Raw genomic sequence first — 15,736 nt, 5'->3', positions numbered from 1 at the left:
AAGAAAAAAACCCACACCAATGGGATTCTTCTGCAGCTAAGCAATTGTTTGCTAACAGATTTGCTGTAACAATAAGGCTGACAGGACTTATCCCTTCAGCTGGGGCTTAAATAAAAGTACTTTATATATGGCTGTGTAGATTACCTTTAATAATACACTTTCAGTTATTAGTTTAATCATATCTTGTATTTGTTTAAATTCTCTGTGTAAAAAAACTAGCTAGTAAAGATATGAAATACATGTAGTGGACTAAAACATACCCTGCATTATTTTCCTCTAATTTGTAGTGAAGTTTAAGTATAAAGTAGCATCAAATAGAAATACAAAAGTAGAAGCACCTCAAAACTGTAGTACGTAGTACCTGGGTAAATGTCAGCCTACCTAGTTACTTCCACCACTGCTAGTAACTTCAAAGCTTTCTTGTTCATTTTAATGCCTGGTACAACTAAAGGAACATTTGTTTGGACAAATATAATGATAACAACAAAAAATAGCTCATAAGAGTTTAATTTAAGAACAAGCCTGTAGCTTGTCTTGTAACATCACTTTTCCTGTCCCCTTTACTTGCGTTGTAAGTTTATAGATACTACCACACATCTAAACTCATAGACCTGGGATGGGCAACTGGAGGCCCGGGGGCCGCATATGGCCCGCTTCTTCACTTGAAGTGGCCCTCAGTACAACTACATGCATTTGAGCATGAAATCTTAAAAGTGCTGTGTATAAATGCACAAAATTACTTCTTGCAATTAATGTTGTTCTGCTGTTCTTGCACTGAAAAAAAAAGAAAGAAATCACAGTTTTGAGCATGACATATGTTAAGTTACTGCACTGTAAAATTGCAGTTTCATCATATCTAGTTAAGGGCACAGTCCTATATCGTCACACTGTTAAAATAATTGCCTAAGTCATTTTTTGTCAAAATTGGGTTTTTTTTGCCAAAATCATCTCCTCATGACGCTGGCCACCTATGGTAAAATCGCCTACATCCTCAGTTGATCAGATCATGTGATTTTACCCCTTTAAGATAATGGCCTATGTCAAGTGTGTGACTTAAGCGGATTTATTATGCCTAAGTCAAAAATAAAATGTGACTTAGGCAATTTTTTGAACATGCCTTTGTGACTTAAGCAAGATATGGTTACACTTTTTTTTGATGGTGTCTGAAGAGTGACATGAGCGTGTCATAAACATGACATGGGATGTGTCATGAACATTAATGACACTTTGAAGTAACATTAATGCTCATGATACTTGTCATGTCATGTTTCTGACAGGCTTGTGTGACTCTTATGTAGACACCTTCAAAATAAAGTGTAACCATATCTTGCTTAAGTCACAAAGACGTTCAAAAAATTGCCTAAGTCATTTATTTCTCTTAAGTTACATAATTTACACACAGTGTTATTACTATGCCAATAGCGATCCTTTGTTACATCCTTTTTGAGTGAAATGATCAATAAATGTCATATGTTACACTTTTGGTGAAGTTTTTTGTGTTTCCTGCAAAACTTGAAAAAAATGAGTTCGGCAATTATTTTAACAGGGTGACGATATGTGGCCCTGTGGTAGTGTCGATGAAAAACTGTGGGCCCCTCCAGCAGTGGCGGTTCTAGACCAATTTTTACTGTGGGGGCCAAGGAGGGGCCAGTGTTTAATCAGAGGGGCATATTTAAAAACTGCAAAGATGATATTTAAGCATTCAAAACCTTTATTTTACCTTATTTAAAAATTTCATTTAAGTATATTTGGAAGATATAAATACATTGATTGAAACAATGAGACTTACCAAAAAGAACAGTTATTTTTGTGCGACAATGATATTTCTCATCTTTGTGCACAATTACTTTTTTTTTGTAATATACACAAGCTTTTACAGCTTTTATTTACACAATGTACACATTTTGGGTTCCTTTTGTGTACAATGCGATATTGTTTGAAGAAAAAATAGGTAAGAATTGTTCCGTCATTCAGCGTTTTAAATTGATCATTTCGTTGTTTCAAATATTTTTATTGTGAAGCAGACAGTATATCAAAAATACATCCATCTCTGGTTTGTCCAATGCTTCATAATTAAATTGATCATTTCATTATTAATTTGACACAGGGGCCACAGCAGGGGCCAAGGGCTTCTTCACAGGGGCAGTGGCCCCTGTAGGCCCCTGTGTAGAACCGCCAAGTTGCCCATCCCTGTCATAGACTAAGCACAAGTTGCTCAACACGGACTCCCATTTTCTGCCACTCCAAGCAGAAACATGCATGTAAGTAAACAATGAGTGTGTGTGTGGTGAGTGTGCAGCAGCGCTCCCTAGCTGCCTCAGCCCTCTCATAGCCCTCTCTGCATCTGCTCTCCTGGCAGCCTCCTCCACTGCTCCCCCCTCTCTCTACGAAAACACTTTCGGGAAGAATAAAGTTTTTCCTGTGCTCAGCCAGTCTTTACTCAGAGCCAAACCGTGGCCTAGCAGGAAGAACGGCTCGACTATGTGGAGAAAGAAACGGGCACTTGGGGAATCCTTGGCTTGTCTCGTATTTCTCGTGACGCTCGTCGATGCTTATCGATGTAAGTATGCAAGTGTTTTTTGCGGTTTGCATTTAGTAAACCGCAAAAACGTAGTAAAGTAATTCACGGGACAGCCTGTTACAGTGTATTTAGTGTCAGTGCCTCAGATTAAAAGCAGCTTTCAGCCTAGATGTTGGGAACGGTTACAGGATTTTTTTTTTAAATAACTTTTTAGCAAACAGGCAAAAAAAGAAATTGTGAGGGGTGATGACTCCTTTCTACACTGTGAAACAATGCTTTGAGAACATGAGCTGCTTGTTATAACAACTAGAGGTCATTTCTGGGAAATAACGGTTTCGCAATGACCTTTTTTTTTTCAAGCCAGTTCACAGAAGAGTAATTAGGTTGTCCACTTTGTCCATGCAGGCACCAGCCACATCAGCCATCTGTCATGAGGACTTGAATTCCTGCTCGGATCAGTCATGTGTTATTGTAATGTAGCTGCATATGCCTGGTTGTATTAATCACACATGTGAGAGTATCACTGCAAAGTAACCTGCACAGTAAATAGGTTTGTTCAGTTCTGATTGATGTGATAGCAAACATGCAAACACTGACAATGAAAAAGATAGCTTGACTCTATACATTTAAATGTTTCTTTTTTTTATGTGTCTATGTATTTCACAGTCCTGAGCCAGAGCACAGCCACCCAGTTCCTGAGCAGGCACAGGAGAGCCAACTCTCTGTTTGAGGAGAGCAAGAAGGGCAACCTGGAGAGGGAGTGCATCGAGGAGCTGTGCAACAAGGAGGAGGCCAGGGAGATCTTTGAGAACCAGCCAGAGACGGTAAGAGAAGAGCAGCAACCCCTGATTTTACTGGTCAGCTGAAAGAAAAAGAAGTGACTATTATGAAATGTATGAAGCCGTGAACTTTAAAGAAAATGCAAGCAATAGATCAGACGAGAGCTTATTTTTCATTATTGATTAGTTTGCTTATTATAACATGTCAGAAGATAGCAAAAACAGTTTTAAAACGCAAATATATCCAATTTATTATCATAGAGACTGAAGAAAAATATATTTTTTTGAAGAAAATCCCACCATTATCCTTTAAATATATATTTTTTCAATGAAAAAAGGAATAATGATTCAGAAATGATCATCCACTCCAGTATCATGAATCATTTTGCAATTGCAATTGCAAATCAAAACAATTAATGAATAAATAATTTAAAAAATAATCACAATTTGTTACTTTTTCCAAACCGTGCATCCATACAACATATCAATATTGAATCATTTCCTTTCCACTGACTTTTAGATTTACTGAGTTCATTTTTTAGCATTAGACCAGAGGGTATAACTTTGAAACATGCAACGCTGATTTAAGTTATATTATAGAAGTTTCTGTTTCGAACAGAACATGTGTTCACATCTGCTTGTAATCTCATACTTCTTTCTATCTTTTTTTCCTTATTGTCAAATGTGAATTTAAATCTTCCAGCCAATCACTTTTCTGTTGTGTTTTTTTAGGAATACTTCTACCCCAGATATGTTGGTAAGTTTGCAGAATTCATTGTGTTGAATCTTATGAAATCAGTTTTATTTTCTGTTCTGATGAAAAAAACTTTTTGCTTTAGGGTGTCTGGGTTCTCACCGTGTCGGCATCAACAATCCAAACTCGGATGCCATCCCGTCAGACCTGCGTACCTGTGTGACAGGTGAGGGGAAATTTAAAGCTTATATCCTCACCTGTGGAATGATTTTGTCAAGGCTTTCATTAACATCCTATGTGTGTGCCCAAAAGAGATCAGTAACCAGTGCACACCGCCTCCATGCTACAAGGAGGGTTCAAAGCGATGTGTGGACGGACAGGCCTCCTTCACCTGTGAGTGTAAACCCGGCTGGAAGGGGCTGCGCTGTGAGGACGGTGAGTTCTGATGCATCCTCTATCAAAGTCTTCTACTTAACCCTCTATGGTACGCATTATGATGCCAGTTAGGAAAAAAAAATGATTTTTTTTTTTGTCTTAAAATAGACTAAATAAACATAGTCTGAAGACATTTTATTTTATTTTTTGGGAAGTTTTTAGTTTTTTTTTTCAATTTGAACATTATTTATTTAATAGACATGTGTAAAATATTCAGTAGCTTCAACGGGGTACAATACAAAACATTTTAAATTTAAAAACATCATAAAAGGAACTTTTTCAAACCGGTTTCTTGTCTGGAGTAGCAATATATTTTTTCCAGATGGAAAAGGGCCAGAAAATGACGTTTTGATTTTTTTGTGGCGCTAAATGGCAAAGCTTTTTCCTTTGGAAAAGCCTGCAAAATAGGGTTTCAATATGGCCTCCTGGAGGTCATGTGGCAAATTAAAGCATTGCTATTGGTTCCCTATACTCTTCCCTCTTTTTTTTCAAGTATTGCATCACTCAAAAACATGCATTGTAGAAATTTAACAAGCCAAAAATGGGTATGTTGCCTGAGGGCAACACCGTACTATAGAGGGTTAAAATCCGACTTGGAATTGAACCTACAACTGATGAATTTAACCGTTTGAAATGATTAAACTGACAACTAATGCATGATGTTCTGTGAATTTGTTGACCGAGCAGACATCGATGAGTGTTCAGATCCTGAGTTTCCAGCAGGATGTAACCAAAAATGCTACAACTTACCCGGTAGCTTTTACTGCATGTGTGAAGAAGGCTACATCATCCATGACAAAATCAACTGTGAGGGTAAGACTCCAATTTATTTCAGTTTATGAATTATTTAAAGTTAAAGTTAATTGCGATTACACCAAAGAACAGATGGATACAGTTTTATGTTCTTTGTGTGTGCATGTGTATAATTTGCTCATACGTCACACACTGTATATGAAGACATCCAGCTCTTTTACTGTCCCTATGGAAGAGGGACATATAGAGCTCCGGAGCAGCTGAGCAAACACACGTTTCTACAGGGTGCATTATTCCTTTTGATAACTTCCTTTTTATTTATTCATGTGGATGGCGGAACCCTATGTACTTCATAACAAAAACTCTGTTGTCCAGCTGTTGTCCTGAGGGCCTGAACCATTTGTTTTTTCTAAAGCTGACCTGAGGTGACCTCTTATGTAACAGAATGTGAAAAGCTTTTGACAGCTGAAAAAAATGGTCGACCCTTTTATTGTAAACAGACCACCACTCTCACATCTCTGAGCTGTAAGAACTTGCTTACAGTTTATAGATACTTGTTCTCTCATTTTCACATGTTTCTATCTGTCCTTTTTTCGTGTGGGCAGTTCACTGTGTTTATCTTTGAGTGTGTTAAGGCTTGTTGAGTACAAAGTCTTCACAAACACGGGCTGAGTCAGTTTGGTATATTTGCTTTGTCCTCTTTTTTTGATAGCTGTAGAGATTTAAAAAGCCATAGAGATGGTTTTGCGCATAGCCCATCAATACATATCCCCATAGACAGATTTGGAAAAAGATACAGCCCTCCTCCAGCAGCTCTGCCCTCTCTGCCATAAGCCCCTCCCACCAGACGAGCAAGGGCATATGAACACGTTTCATACAGTAACCTGGACCAATACTAGGGCTGGGCGATATGGAGCAAAAGTCATATCCGGATTAGGGTTGTCACGATACAAAAATGTTCAACTCGATACCGATACTCAAATATTTGATACTCAATACCATTTTCGATACCACCAGGATAAAAACGAAGACCGCAAAATTTAACAGAAATATTTTTATTAACAAGAAAAATGCAACATGTAAAAATTAACAGAACCACAGGTTAAATATTTATAATAAAAAACAGTTGTGCAAAAAGAAACTGCAACTATGATAACAAGCTTCAGATACTCGATACCTTTGAAAATGAGTATTGTATCCGGATACAACGTTTTAGTATCGATACTTTTTTGAGAATCGATACTTTTGACAACCCTAGTCCTGATATATTTAGGCTGAATATCGATATACGATATATATCCCGATATTTTCATTACAAAGTGAGAGCAAATGTCAGTCAAAGTCAAAGCCAAGTATGACATATATGTCACAAGTAGTTTATTTAAGTGAACATAAATACTGTATAACAAGAGGAGTACCTTTTTAAAAAAAATCAAGGCTCCATAAAGTGCACATTTAAATAAAAAATATCTTAAATAAAAATAGCCTATGAAATAAAATAGGCCAATCTTTTTCTGAAATAAATATATTTATATGAGAAAAAATAACGAACATTACAAAATAACTAAATATGACAAACCCTAGTAAGGGCAGCATTTATATATAAAGAAATAAATAAAATTTGAACTATATCGATATATGCAATATGGTATAATTCGATATCACATTTAAAAATATATTGATATATTTTTTATATCGCCCAGCCCTAATGAGTACTAGCCATTCATTTCAACCATCCAGATTGTGATTGTGTTATAGATGTCGTTATATTAGGAGCAATCTTGTGAGAATTACTGTCCTGTTTTCTTTGCAAAGTTGAGGCCTGTAAAGCCTTTTGAGATTAAACACAAACTTGAATTAATTGCAGCCTTGAGCCTTTGGTTGCGATTAGCAGAAGCTTTAACTATTAGCAATATTTTCTCTCCATTTGTGAAAAACTTTGTCAATATTGAAATGTTTTATTGTGTTTTTCTTGTCAGATAATCTTTTAAACTTTTTTTTAATAAGAAAACTGCTTTACAGTTTAAGCAGTTGTTGCCAATGCTGGAATAGAAACTTTTTTAGCAAGACTTAATGCCATTAAATCAGACTTCCACTATCTAAAGGGACATGCAATTTATTTTACAGCAACATGTCTTGAACTCACCAACAAGGAAGAGTTTTCAAAACAGTCTCTGGCTGCACTGCATTGTGGCACAATGATCGTTTAACATTCACAAGGAAAAATAGTAGAGCTGACAGATATTATAGGTAGATATTGGCCTATCAAAGGCATATTGGTATCGGTGTACATGCTGTCCAATAGGTCCCGTTATTAAAACTTTTTTTTACACAATATAGAATGCAGAAAATGTTGCTTGACATGTTTTAGATATTTATATAATTCTTATTTATTCTTTAATTTCTCAGTTATAATTTATAGATTTTGCTGACAGTGTCATGCATTGTTTGTATAATGTATAACAATGTTAGATATTATTAAAGTCTAATGTTTGAGAAAGTAGCCCTCTGGGTACCTTTGCAGATATATATCCTTTATTAAACCAGGTAAACGTCTCATTGAGATTAAAAAAATCTCTTTTCCAAGAGAGACCTGGCCTAGAAAGCAGCATAAAAAGAGACAAATTACAACATTTAAACACAGTTATATTAAACAATTAAATACAAGTAGATACAATTCACATAAAAATTATCTAAAAAATGTACTATATAGGCCAGCATATAGGCATAGCATCAGTCTCAAAACTCCCATATCGGTCGGGCTCCAGAAAATATTGTTTCTAAAAGCTTGAAAAGTGAAAGTATAAGAGATGTAGTTATCTTTATTTATTGTATTAAAATTACACTCAAATTCAGCCCTAAAGTTTATTTGTAATTGTATTTTTTATTCTTGACTCAGACATCTAATTTAACAAATTCTCACAATGTTCACCACCATGTTCCCATTTAACTCTTTCTTTACTGTTTTCTAGATATTAATGAATGCCTGCTGTACCCCAGAATCTGTCAAGAGCCAGCTAAATGTGTCAACACACCGGGCATGTATGAGTGCAAGTGTCCCCTGGGTTTCAAATATAACTTTACTTCCAAGACCTGCAATGGTGAGACTTCGCAGTATAATAAACCATTTTTTTGTATGAACATTATCCCTCTAATAGTGCACATTTTGAAGCTCACTGCCTGTAAATGTTTTGCTTCCAGATATAGACGAGTGTGAGTTGGATGTGTGTGACGGGACTTGTATGAACACGGTGGGCAGCTATGTGTGCCACTGTGATGGTCGCCAGGGTCTTCGCTTGGCCGAGGATCAGCGCTTCTGTGAAAGTATTCCTGTTTGTGTTGACCTGTACGACCACAGACACCCTGAGATGCTTTACCTGGGGGAGCAGTTTGCAGGCCTTCCTGTCATCTATCTGCGCTTCCGTCTGCCGGAGAACACAAAGTGAGGGTCTACCACAAACACACACACACATATAAATGTAGTCTACTTACTTTCTTCATTCTGGAGACAGTGCTTTTTGTAGCTTTCAAGATGGAGTAGATGAGTTTTAATCCTTTGAACACCTTGATACAGCTTAAAGAAACACTTCTCCCCCAAAATGATAATTTATTCCACCCATTGAGTTTGTGAAGAAAACTTTTTTTCCCCTCAAATGCATCCACAGTGAACATTAGATCCCAAATTAGAGGAAAATATTTATTAGTAAGTAAATGGGGGCAGAGGTAAAGAGGTAATGTGTTTTTTGTAGCTTTAAAGATGGAGTAGATGAGTATCAATTGTCTTAAAAGTCAAGAGGTTCAATCAGCAGAGAAATGCACGCTGCCTGTATTCAGAAACTGTATATAGGCTTTTAAATGAGCCATCAGGACTTCTATAAGGCTTTGATGTCACAACTATACTATATATAGATAAAAATACAAGTACATTCAGACAGACATTAGAAAATGTGTTGCTTTTTTACATCAAAGCATCTAAACATGCACTAGTTAAAACAACCTAATATGTCCCCTTTAAAACTACAATACTGAAATGAATGGAATCTGTAAATGCCACGAAAAGTGATTTGTTTAAAATGTTAGTACAAACAATGCAACTACAGCAGACTTCATTCATAATTACAGTTAGATTATTGTGTAAAGTCATTTGTCTGTCTTTCTGTTTCTGGCTTTCAGGTTTGCAGCAGAGTTCGACTTCCGTACATTTGACCCAGAGGGGGTTGTGCTGTACGCAGAGTCCTCTCAGGACTCGTGGTTCATGTTGGGGCTAAGAGGAGGTCGCATTGAAGTCCAGTTCAAAAACCAGCACACATTCAAGGTCACCAGTGGAGGAAAATCCATCAATGATGGACAATGGCATGTGGTAAGAAAGAGCTATAGTCCAGTAAATTACAGAATGTATGGTTAACAAAGCTGTAGTGCTAATCGATAAAGTGGATTGATGGAAAGTGGGTTGTGTTGTGTGTAACTGTGCGTTCAGTAAAACAGGGTTCGTACGGGTGCTTGAAATCCTTGAAAATGCTTGAATTTATTTAAATGTTGTATTTTCAAGGTTTAAAAAGTGCTTGGATTTTGGATAAAGTGCTTGTAAATGCATGAAATTCTTACTGTATTTCTCTTGCAATCTGACTATATCCATCTATAGACTATAGATAATCACATGTTCAATGTGAAAAATAATGAGTAGCCTATCTGAAATGAAGACCGTTCCTCCTAAAAGTGTAACACCATCACTGTTGGTATGGTTCAGTGAAATCTCCCCCTTTTAGTATGTAAGTACTCATCTAAAACATGCAATTTACAACAGGTGTAAGATACTGGAAAAGCTTGAAAATTTACCTTGAAAGTTCTTGAAAAACGCTTGAATTTGACCACTGCTAAAGTGTACGAACCCTGGTAAAAGCACAATGAGAAAGAGTTGTGATGATGCAGTATGTGACTTGCAGATCTCTGTGGATGAACTGGAGAGCAGCATCAGTGTGAAGATCAGCAAGGAAGCTGTGATGAGCATCAACAGCCCTGACAGTCTCTTTACTTCAGTTAATGGCAAACTGGAGACCAAAGTGTACATCGCTGGGCTGCCCAACCGCACCGACAACGTCATCAAACCTGTAAGCAGGCTGAAATAACATGAAACACATGGATTTTTTCTAATTGTGACCACATCTTATCTCAAAATCGCCTTAATAACATAGTAACAGGAATATATCAGGATTTGCATTGGACCAGCTCCAAGCCAGTGCTGTACTCAGTGTGTGTATCCATCGATACATTTAGATCAACCCTCGACTGGACGGCTGCATCCGGGGCTGGAACCTGATGAATCAGGGAGCATCTGGCGTAAAAGAGGTCATCCAGGAGAAGAAGAGTAAACATTGCTTTGTGTATGTGGAACGAGGGTCTTTCTTCCCTGGTGGAGGACTGGCACGCTTCAACATTGACTACAGTGAGTAAGTTATACTTTATTAACCCCTATGGGAAAGTTTGGCTTCTGCATTCGTTCCATCCTTAATGTTTTGTTGGAGTAATGAGTAGTATTTTTATTTTTTTTAAATAAACTTTGTTCAAACTTCAATTGAATTCAAGGCAGCATAAAATTTCACACAGAAAGTCCCAGTTGGTAGTTTTCAAACACAGACATATTTTATGTTATACTATACTATATGTAATATAGTATAATATATACAATATGAGCATTCTGGGAATCATTGGTAGAGCATGTACCACTCAGGCTGAGTCTTTGTTGCAGCGGACCCGGGTTCGAATCCGGCCCAAGGTCCATTTGTTGCATGTCTTCCTCTCTGTTGTTATCTAATAAAGCATGAAAATGCCCAAAAAAGAATCTTTAATAAAAAGAAAAGAATATATGATATAATATGTAGAAGCACATATTGAGAGTATATATAAATAGTATATGGTAGGTTTTACTGTGGCTGTTAAACCTGTATATTGTTCATATCATGACAAAACCTGCCAGGGATTTGGGAACAATGACTTCTTAAAAGACCTTGTGATTTTTAACATTCAAAAGATATTTGCATGAGTGAATAAACCAAGAAGATCCTTCAATTCAAGTGAAAACTTTGAAATGACCAATGTTCTTAAATGTCCAACTAGGTGATTCTGGGAGCTGGAATGTGGATTTAAAGATGAACATACGTCCGTCCAGCAGCACAGGCGTCCTCTTTGCTCTTGTCCAAAACAACACAGTCCCTCTGTCGGTGGCTGTGGTCACACAGGGAGAAGAAGATGCTGTGAGTTCATTCACACTTTTGATTGCAATAAGCATGTGTATCTCTGCATGTCTTAACACAGTGGTTCCCAAAGTTTTTCTACTGGCCCCCCTTTTCTAAGCAAGAATGGTCTTTTCATATTTTTTCATCCTTGTTTTTTATATTTGTAATATTTCGAGTAGAGTTGTGGTCTGATTTAGCTTTTATCACACTGTTAAAAAATGTTTGTAGAAATAACAGTAAAACTCTGTCAAATACATCAGAAATAGGGCGTAAAATTAAAAATTGTACATCACCGTAATAGACACTTTTAATTACCGTAAATCAAAGAATAGCACAAAACTTTTACTTTTTTCTGTCATAAACTGGAAGAAACACACAGTTTTGCTGTAAAAATATAACATTTTCATGCTAAATTTATGGAGAAATACCATGATGTATGAATGAATGACACAATTACCCTAAAAATAACAGGATTATCCAGTCTAAATTACAGTTTTTGCTGATATTTACATTTAAATTTAGAATAGAAAATCCACTCACTGTCATTTTTATGGTGAAGTTCTGGCAACCACAGCTGCCCGTATTTTACTGTAAATTAAACAGAGTATTTTTTACAGTGCAGCATTGGAGAACAATTAAATTATTTCAATTTAGCCTTGCCACGCCCCCCCTTTTGTAAGTTTGGGAACCACTGTCTTAACACATATATGAGGAAAGACGGAAGAATTAAACAATGTTTTTGACCTTCCTGCTCCAGAACCTGCAGGTGTTCTTGGATGGCGTCTCCGTTGCAACGCTGGACTCACTGATGTTGTGTTATCCTGACCGGCTGACCGTGCAGCTGAATGTGACTCCTTCTGAAATCCAAATCTCAGCCAACGCCTCCACTGTTACCTTCATCAAGTCTGACTCTCTGCAGGATGCACTGAAGCGCCTCAACAGCACCATGCAGGACCCCGTCAGTACATATGTTGGTGGGATACCAGGTACGATTAAGTAGTGAGCAAAAGTATACCGATCTGGTTAAATAAAGGTTAAATAAAAAATAAAAAAATACTACTGTTATTTTTAGGGCCGGGACTTTAACGCGTTAATTAAGATTAATTAATTACACGCGTTAAAAGACGTACTTATTATTGCACCGCGGAACATTTCTCACGGGATGAGTTTCAGGCGGACCGATTATACTGGAGCACCAACTAGCGTTCATGAGTTTAGACAACAACAAACCACAGTGAACATGAAGGAAGAAGCTGATGAGACGCTTTGGTTGGCCCTGTGGATGACGGGACATTTTGTTACAAAAAAACAACGGATGGAAGAGTCTATAAGAGCATGGTTGTGTTGCTATGCAACAAGGAATTCGTATATCACCGCAGCACATCGAGTCTCAAGTCTCACCTCAGCGCAAAACATATAGCAGCTAGCGTGGCCGTTAGCCCGACTTGCTATTGCTACACTTAATGGCAAAAATTGCACTGGTCTGTTGGACTTGAACAAAAATAAACAATATTTTTTGTTGCTTAAGCTTATGTATTCAGTCATTATTCAATGTTATACTAAAAATCCATGTGAAAAAAATTACTTCTCACTGTTCTCAGGTCAAATATTTATATGCGATTAATTTCGATTAATTATATACAAAGCCTCTAATTAATCAGATTAATTTTTTTAATCGAGTCCCGGCCCGAGTTATATTAGCTATACTATATGGTCATTATTAAAGGGTCAATGTGGCTTCCCAGCCATAATCATTTCAATATGTCCCATCTATTTATAATAAAGCTTTCTCAGGGATTTCTTTAAGCCGTAAAATAAGTTCAAAGCAAAACTAAATGGAATATCCTCTCGAATGCGCTGAAACAGCATAAATGTTGGCAACTCTCGCTAGCAGCTCTTCGAGGCTGTACTTAGACATAGTGGTGCTTTGAGCTAAATGCTAATGTCAGCATGCTTTCATACTCACAGTAATGATGCTTACATACTGACATTTAACAGATGTAATGTTGTACCATTGTCACTTCTTAGTTTAGGGTGTTGAGATTGAAACGGCAAACACTGAAGTATAAAGATGTACAACTATAATGTTTATCTGTCTGAATTGAATTACTGCCGATATAGTGGGATTGTGATGTTCATGGCTGACTATCACCAGCTGATCTACCGAGCTTCCTGAGACAGCAGTGCCCTGTCAAAATTAGTGCTCTACATGAGTAGGTACAAAGTGTGTACAAACATTTTGGACAATTTACATTTTTGACCAGATGATGGCGCTAGATTAAAAGTTAAGTCATCTGAGGGGAAGGGAAGGTCTGTACCAAATTTCATGGCAGTGGTTGTGGAGATCTTTCCCTTAAAACTAAATGTCAGTCTAATGGTGGAGCTAGAGGAAAGCAGGAGGATTACCAGAATCATTAGGAGACACTTTCTGGGAACCATGAATGTCGGCACAAAATTTCATGGCAACACTTCCAACAGTTATTGAGATATTTCATTCTGGTCCAAAGTGGTGGAACGACCTACAGACTGATATTTTAATCCCTGGAGCCATGGCGAATTATGTTGTCATAGGTTAACTTTTCTCCCTCTGAAAAACGTTTTCTTCAGATTTAAAGTTAAATGTATGACTAAATAAATGAATTTAGCAAAGTTAGAAGTTATACCTCATCTTCATCCTGTGACGCTGCACATTTCAACTAAAACTAAACAACATTAATATAATTCTTGCCTCTTTTTTTCCTGTGAATGTATTATAACTAGGGTTGTCATGATACTAAAATTCTCAACTTGATACCGATACTCGATACCATTTTCACAAGGATAAAAACAAAGACCCCCAAATTTAACAGAAATATTTTTATAACAAGAAAAATGCAACATGTAAAAAATTAACAGAACCACAGGTTAAATATTTATAATAAAAAACAGTTGTGCAAAAAGAAACTGCAACTATGATAACAAGCTTCAGATACTCGATACTTTTGAAAATGAGTATTGTATCCGGATACAACGTTTTAGTATCGATACTTTTTTGAGTATCGATACTTTTGACAACCCTAGTTATAACATTAGTCGTAAAACGGGCTAAATTTGTCACTATTGATCGTTTTTGACACTCACAATGACCCACTGTCCCATTCTGTCTCATTTAGATGATGTCCCTTTACCTGCCACCCCTATCACGGCCTTTTACCACGGCTGCATGGACATCACTATCAGCGGGCAGCAGCTGGACTTCGACGAGGCTCTCAGCAAACACAACAGTATTAAGTCCCATTCGTGTCCTCCTGTGTCTGCCCCTGAGAGTCACCGTGAAGCACACCACCCGCACAGAAAGTGACCTTAATTAACATCACATTAAAAAGCCCTCAGTCCCACAGTGACCACTTTTTGGGACATTTTGGAAAGAGAGATATAGACAAGGATAGGAGACATTAGGGAGGGAGGGAGGGGACGAGAGAGAAGAGGAGACAGAGGTAGACAGATATAGTCATTTTTGTCGACTTTCTCTGATGGGTTCATTTTAATCTTTGTCTTGTGCTTTTTATCCATACAGTATTATTTTCTTCCTGTCCAGGGAGTTTTTTTTTTCAATTTTTTTTTTTAGTGAGGCAAAACGAAAGCTGGCTTGCCATTGAGCAAGTTAGAAGCTGGATGGCTGGATGACGTAGTTGTAGCAGTTTGTTGCAATTAATTAAATGCTTTCCAAAAAAACGTTCGAAAAGAGCTGAGCTCTGTAGCACGCATACCATGTGTTGAGCAAGAGATGGTTATGTTTGTGTAGAAGAATAAACAAATGGTCACTGTTGACCAGGCTTTGAGACCACCTGCATCTTCTTCCCTGTTGCTGGATCCTGGTATTTTGTCTAAATTCTCTTCACTTTTGGCAACAACGTCTGGAGACAACTAGAAATTGAGTTTGTGGCTGAGCCTGCAGGCTTTCCATCCAATTCTGTTTCATTTTCTTGTTTAAATCATCTTCCCTTATTAGAACTCTGCCTTCATAAGTAGGGATGCACCAATATGACTTTTTCAGTCCTGATATTAATAACAATAGCTGGGTATCGGTCAGCACCATCAGATATAATTTAATTAATAAGCTGTATGACTCACTGTGTGGAAGTGACTGGGATCATTATATTATGTGTTACATCAGGATTCACTTAAACATTTCTTTACTAACTTTGTAAAACAAGAAGTTACTTAGATATGAGTTTACTGAATTATTATTTATTAAAATACAAAATTGTTCACCAGCAACTTTTTTAAAACGATCTTTAGAATTACCAGAAAATACTGTTTTTAAATGCAGCAAAAAAAA

General features: G+C 37.0%; 1 protein-coding gene across 1 annotated transcript; it reads left to right on the top strand.

Moving 5' to 3' along the window:
* The first annotated feature begins 2,361 nt into the window (after positions 1-2,361).
* pros1 (protein S) lies at positions 2,362-15,236 on the top strand. Its single transcript, XM_059357212.1, has 14 exons — positions 2,362-2,560; positions 3,188-3,345; positions 4,033-4,057; positions 4,140-4,220; positions 4,307-4,429; positions 5,117-5,242; positions 8,155-8,283; positions 8,384-8,624; positions 9,356-9,542; positions 10,126-10,290; positions 10,457-10,625; positions 11,297-11,433; positions 12,173-12,401; positions 14,568-15,236. Exons 1-14 carry the CDS (start codon positions 2,482-2,484, stop codon positions 14,753-14,755), a joined length of 2,037 nt encoding a protein of 678 aa, XP_059213195.1. The 5' UTR covers positions 2,362-2,481; the 3' UTR covers positions 14,756-15,236.
* The last annotated feature ends 500 nt before the right edge of the window (positions 15,237-15,736 follow it).

This window comes from Centropristis striata, chromosome 2, assembly GCF_030273125.1.
Source record: "Centropristis striata isolate RG_2023a ecotype Rhode Island chromosome 2, C.striata_1.0, whole genome shotgun sequence".
Taxonomy (NCBI): domain Eukaryota; kingdom Metazoa; phylum Chordata; class Actinopteri; order Perciformes; family Serranidae; genus Centropristis; species Centropristis striata.
The sequence above is the reverse complement of the archived record's forward strand: the minus strand, read 5'-3'. Positions and strand labels throughout refer to the sequence as shown.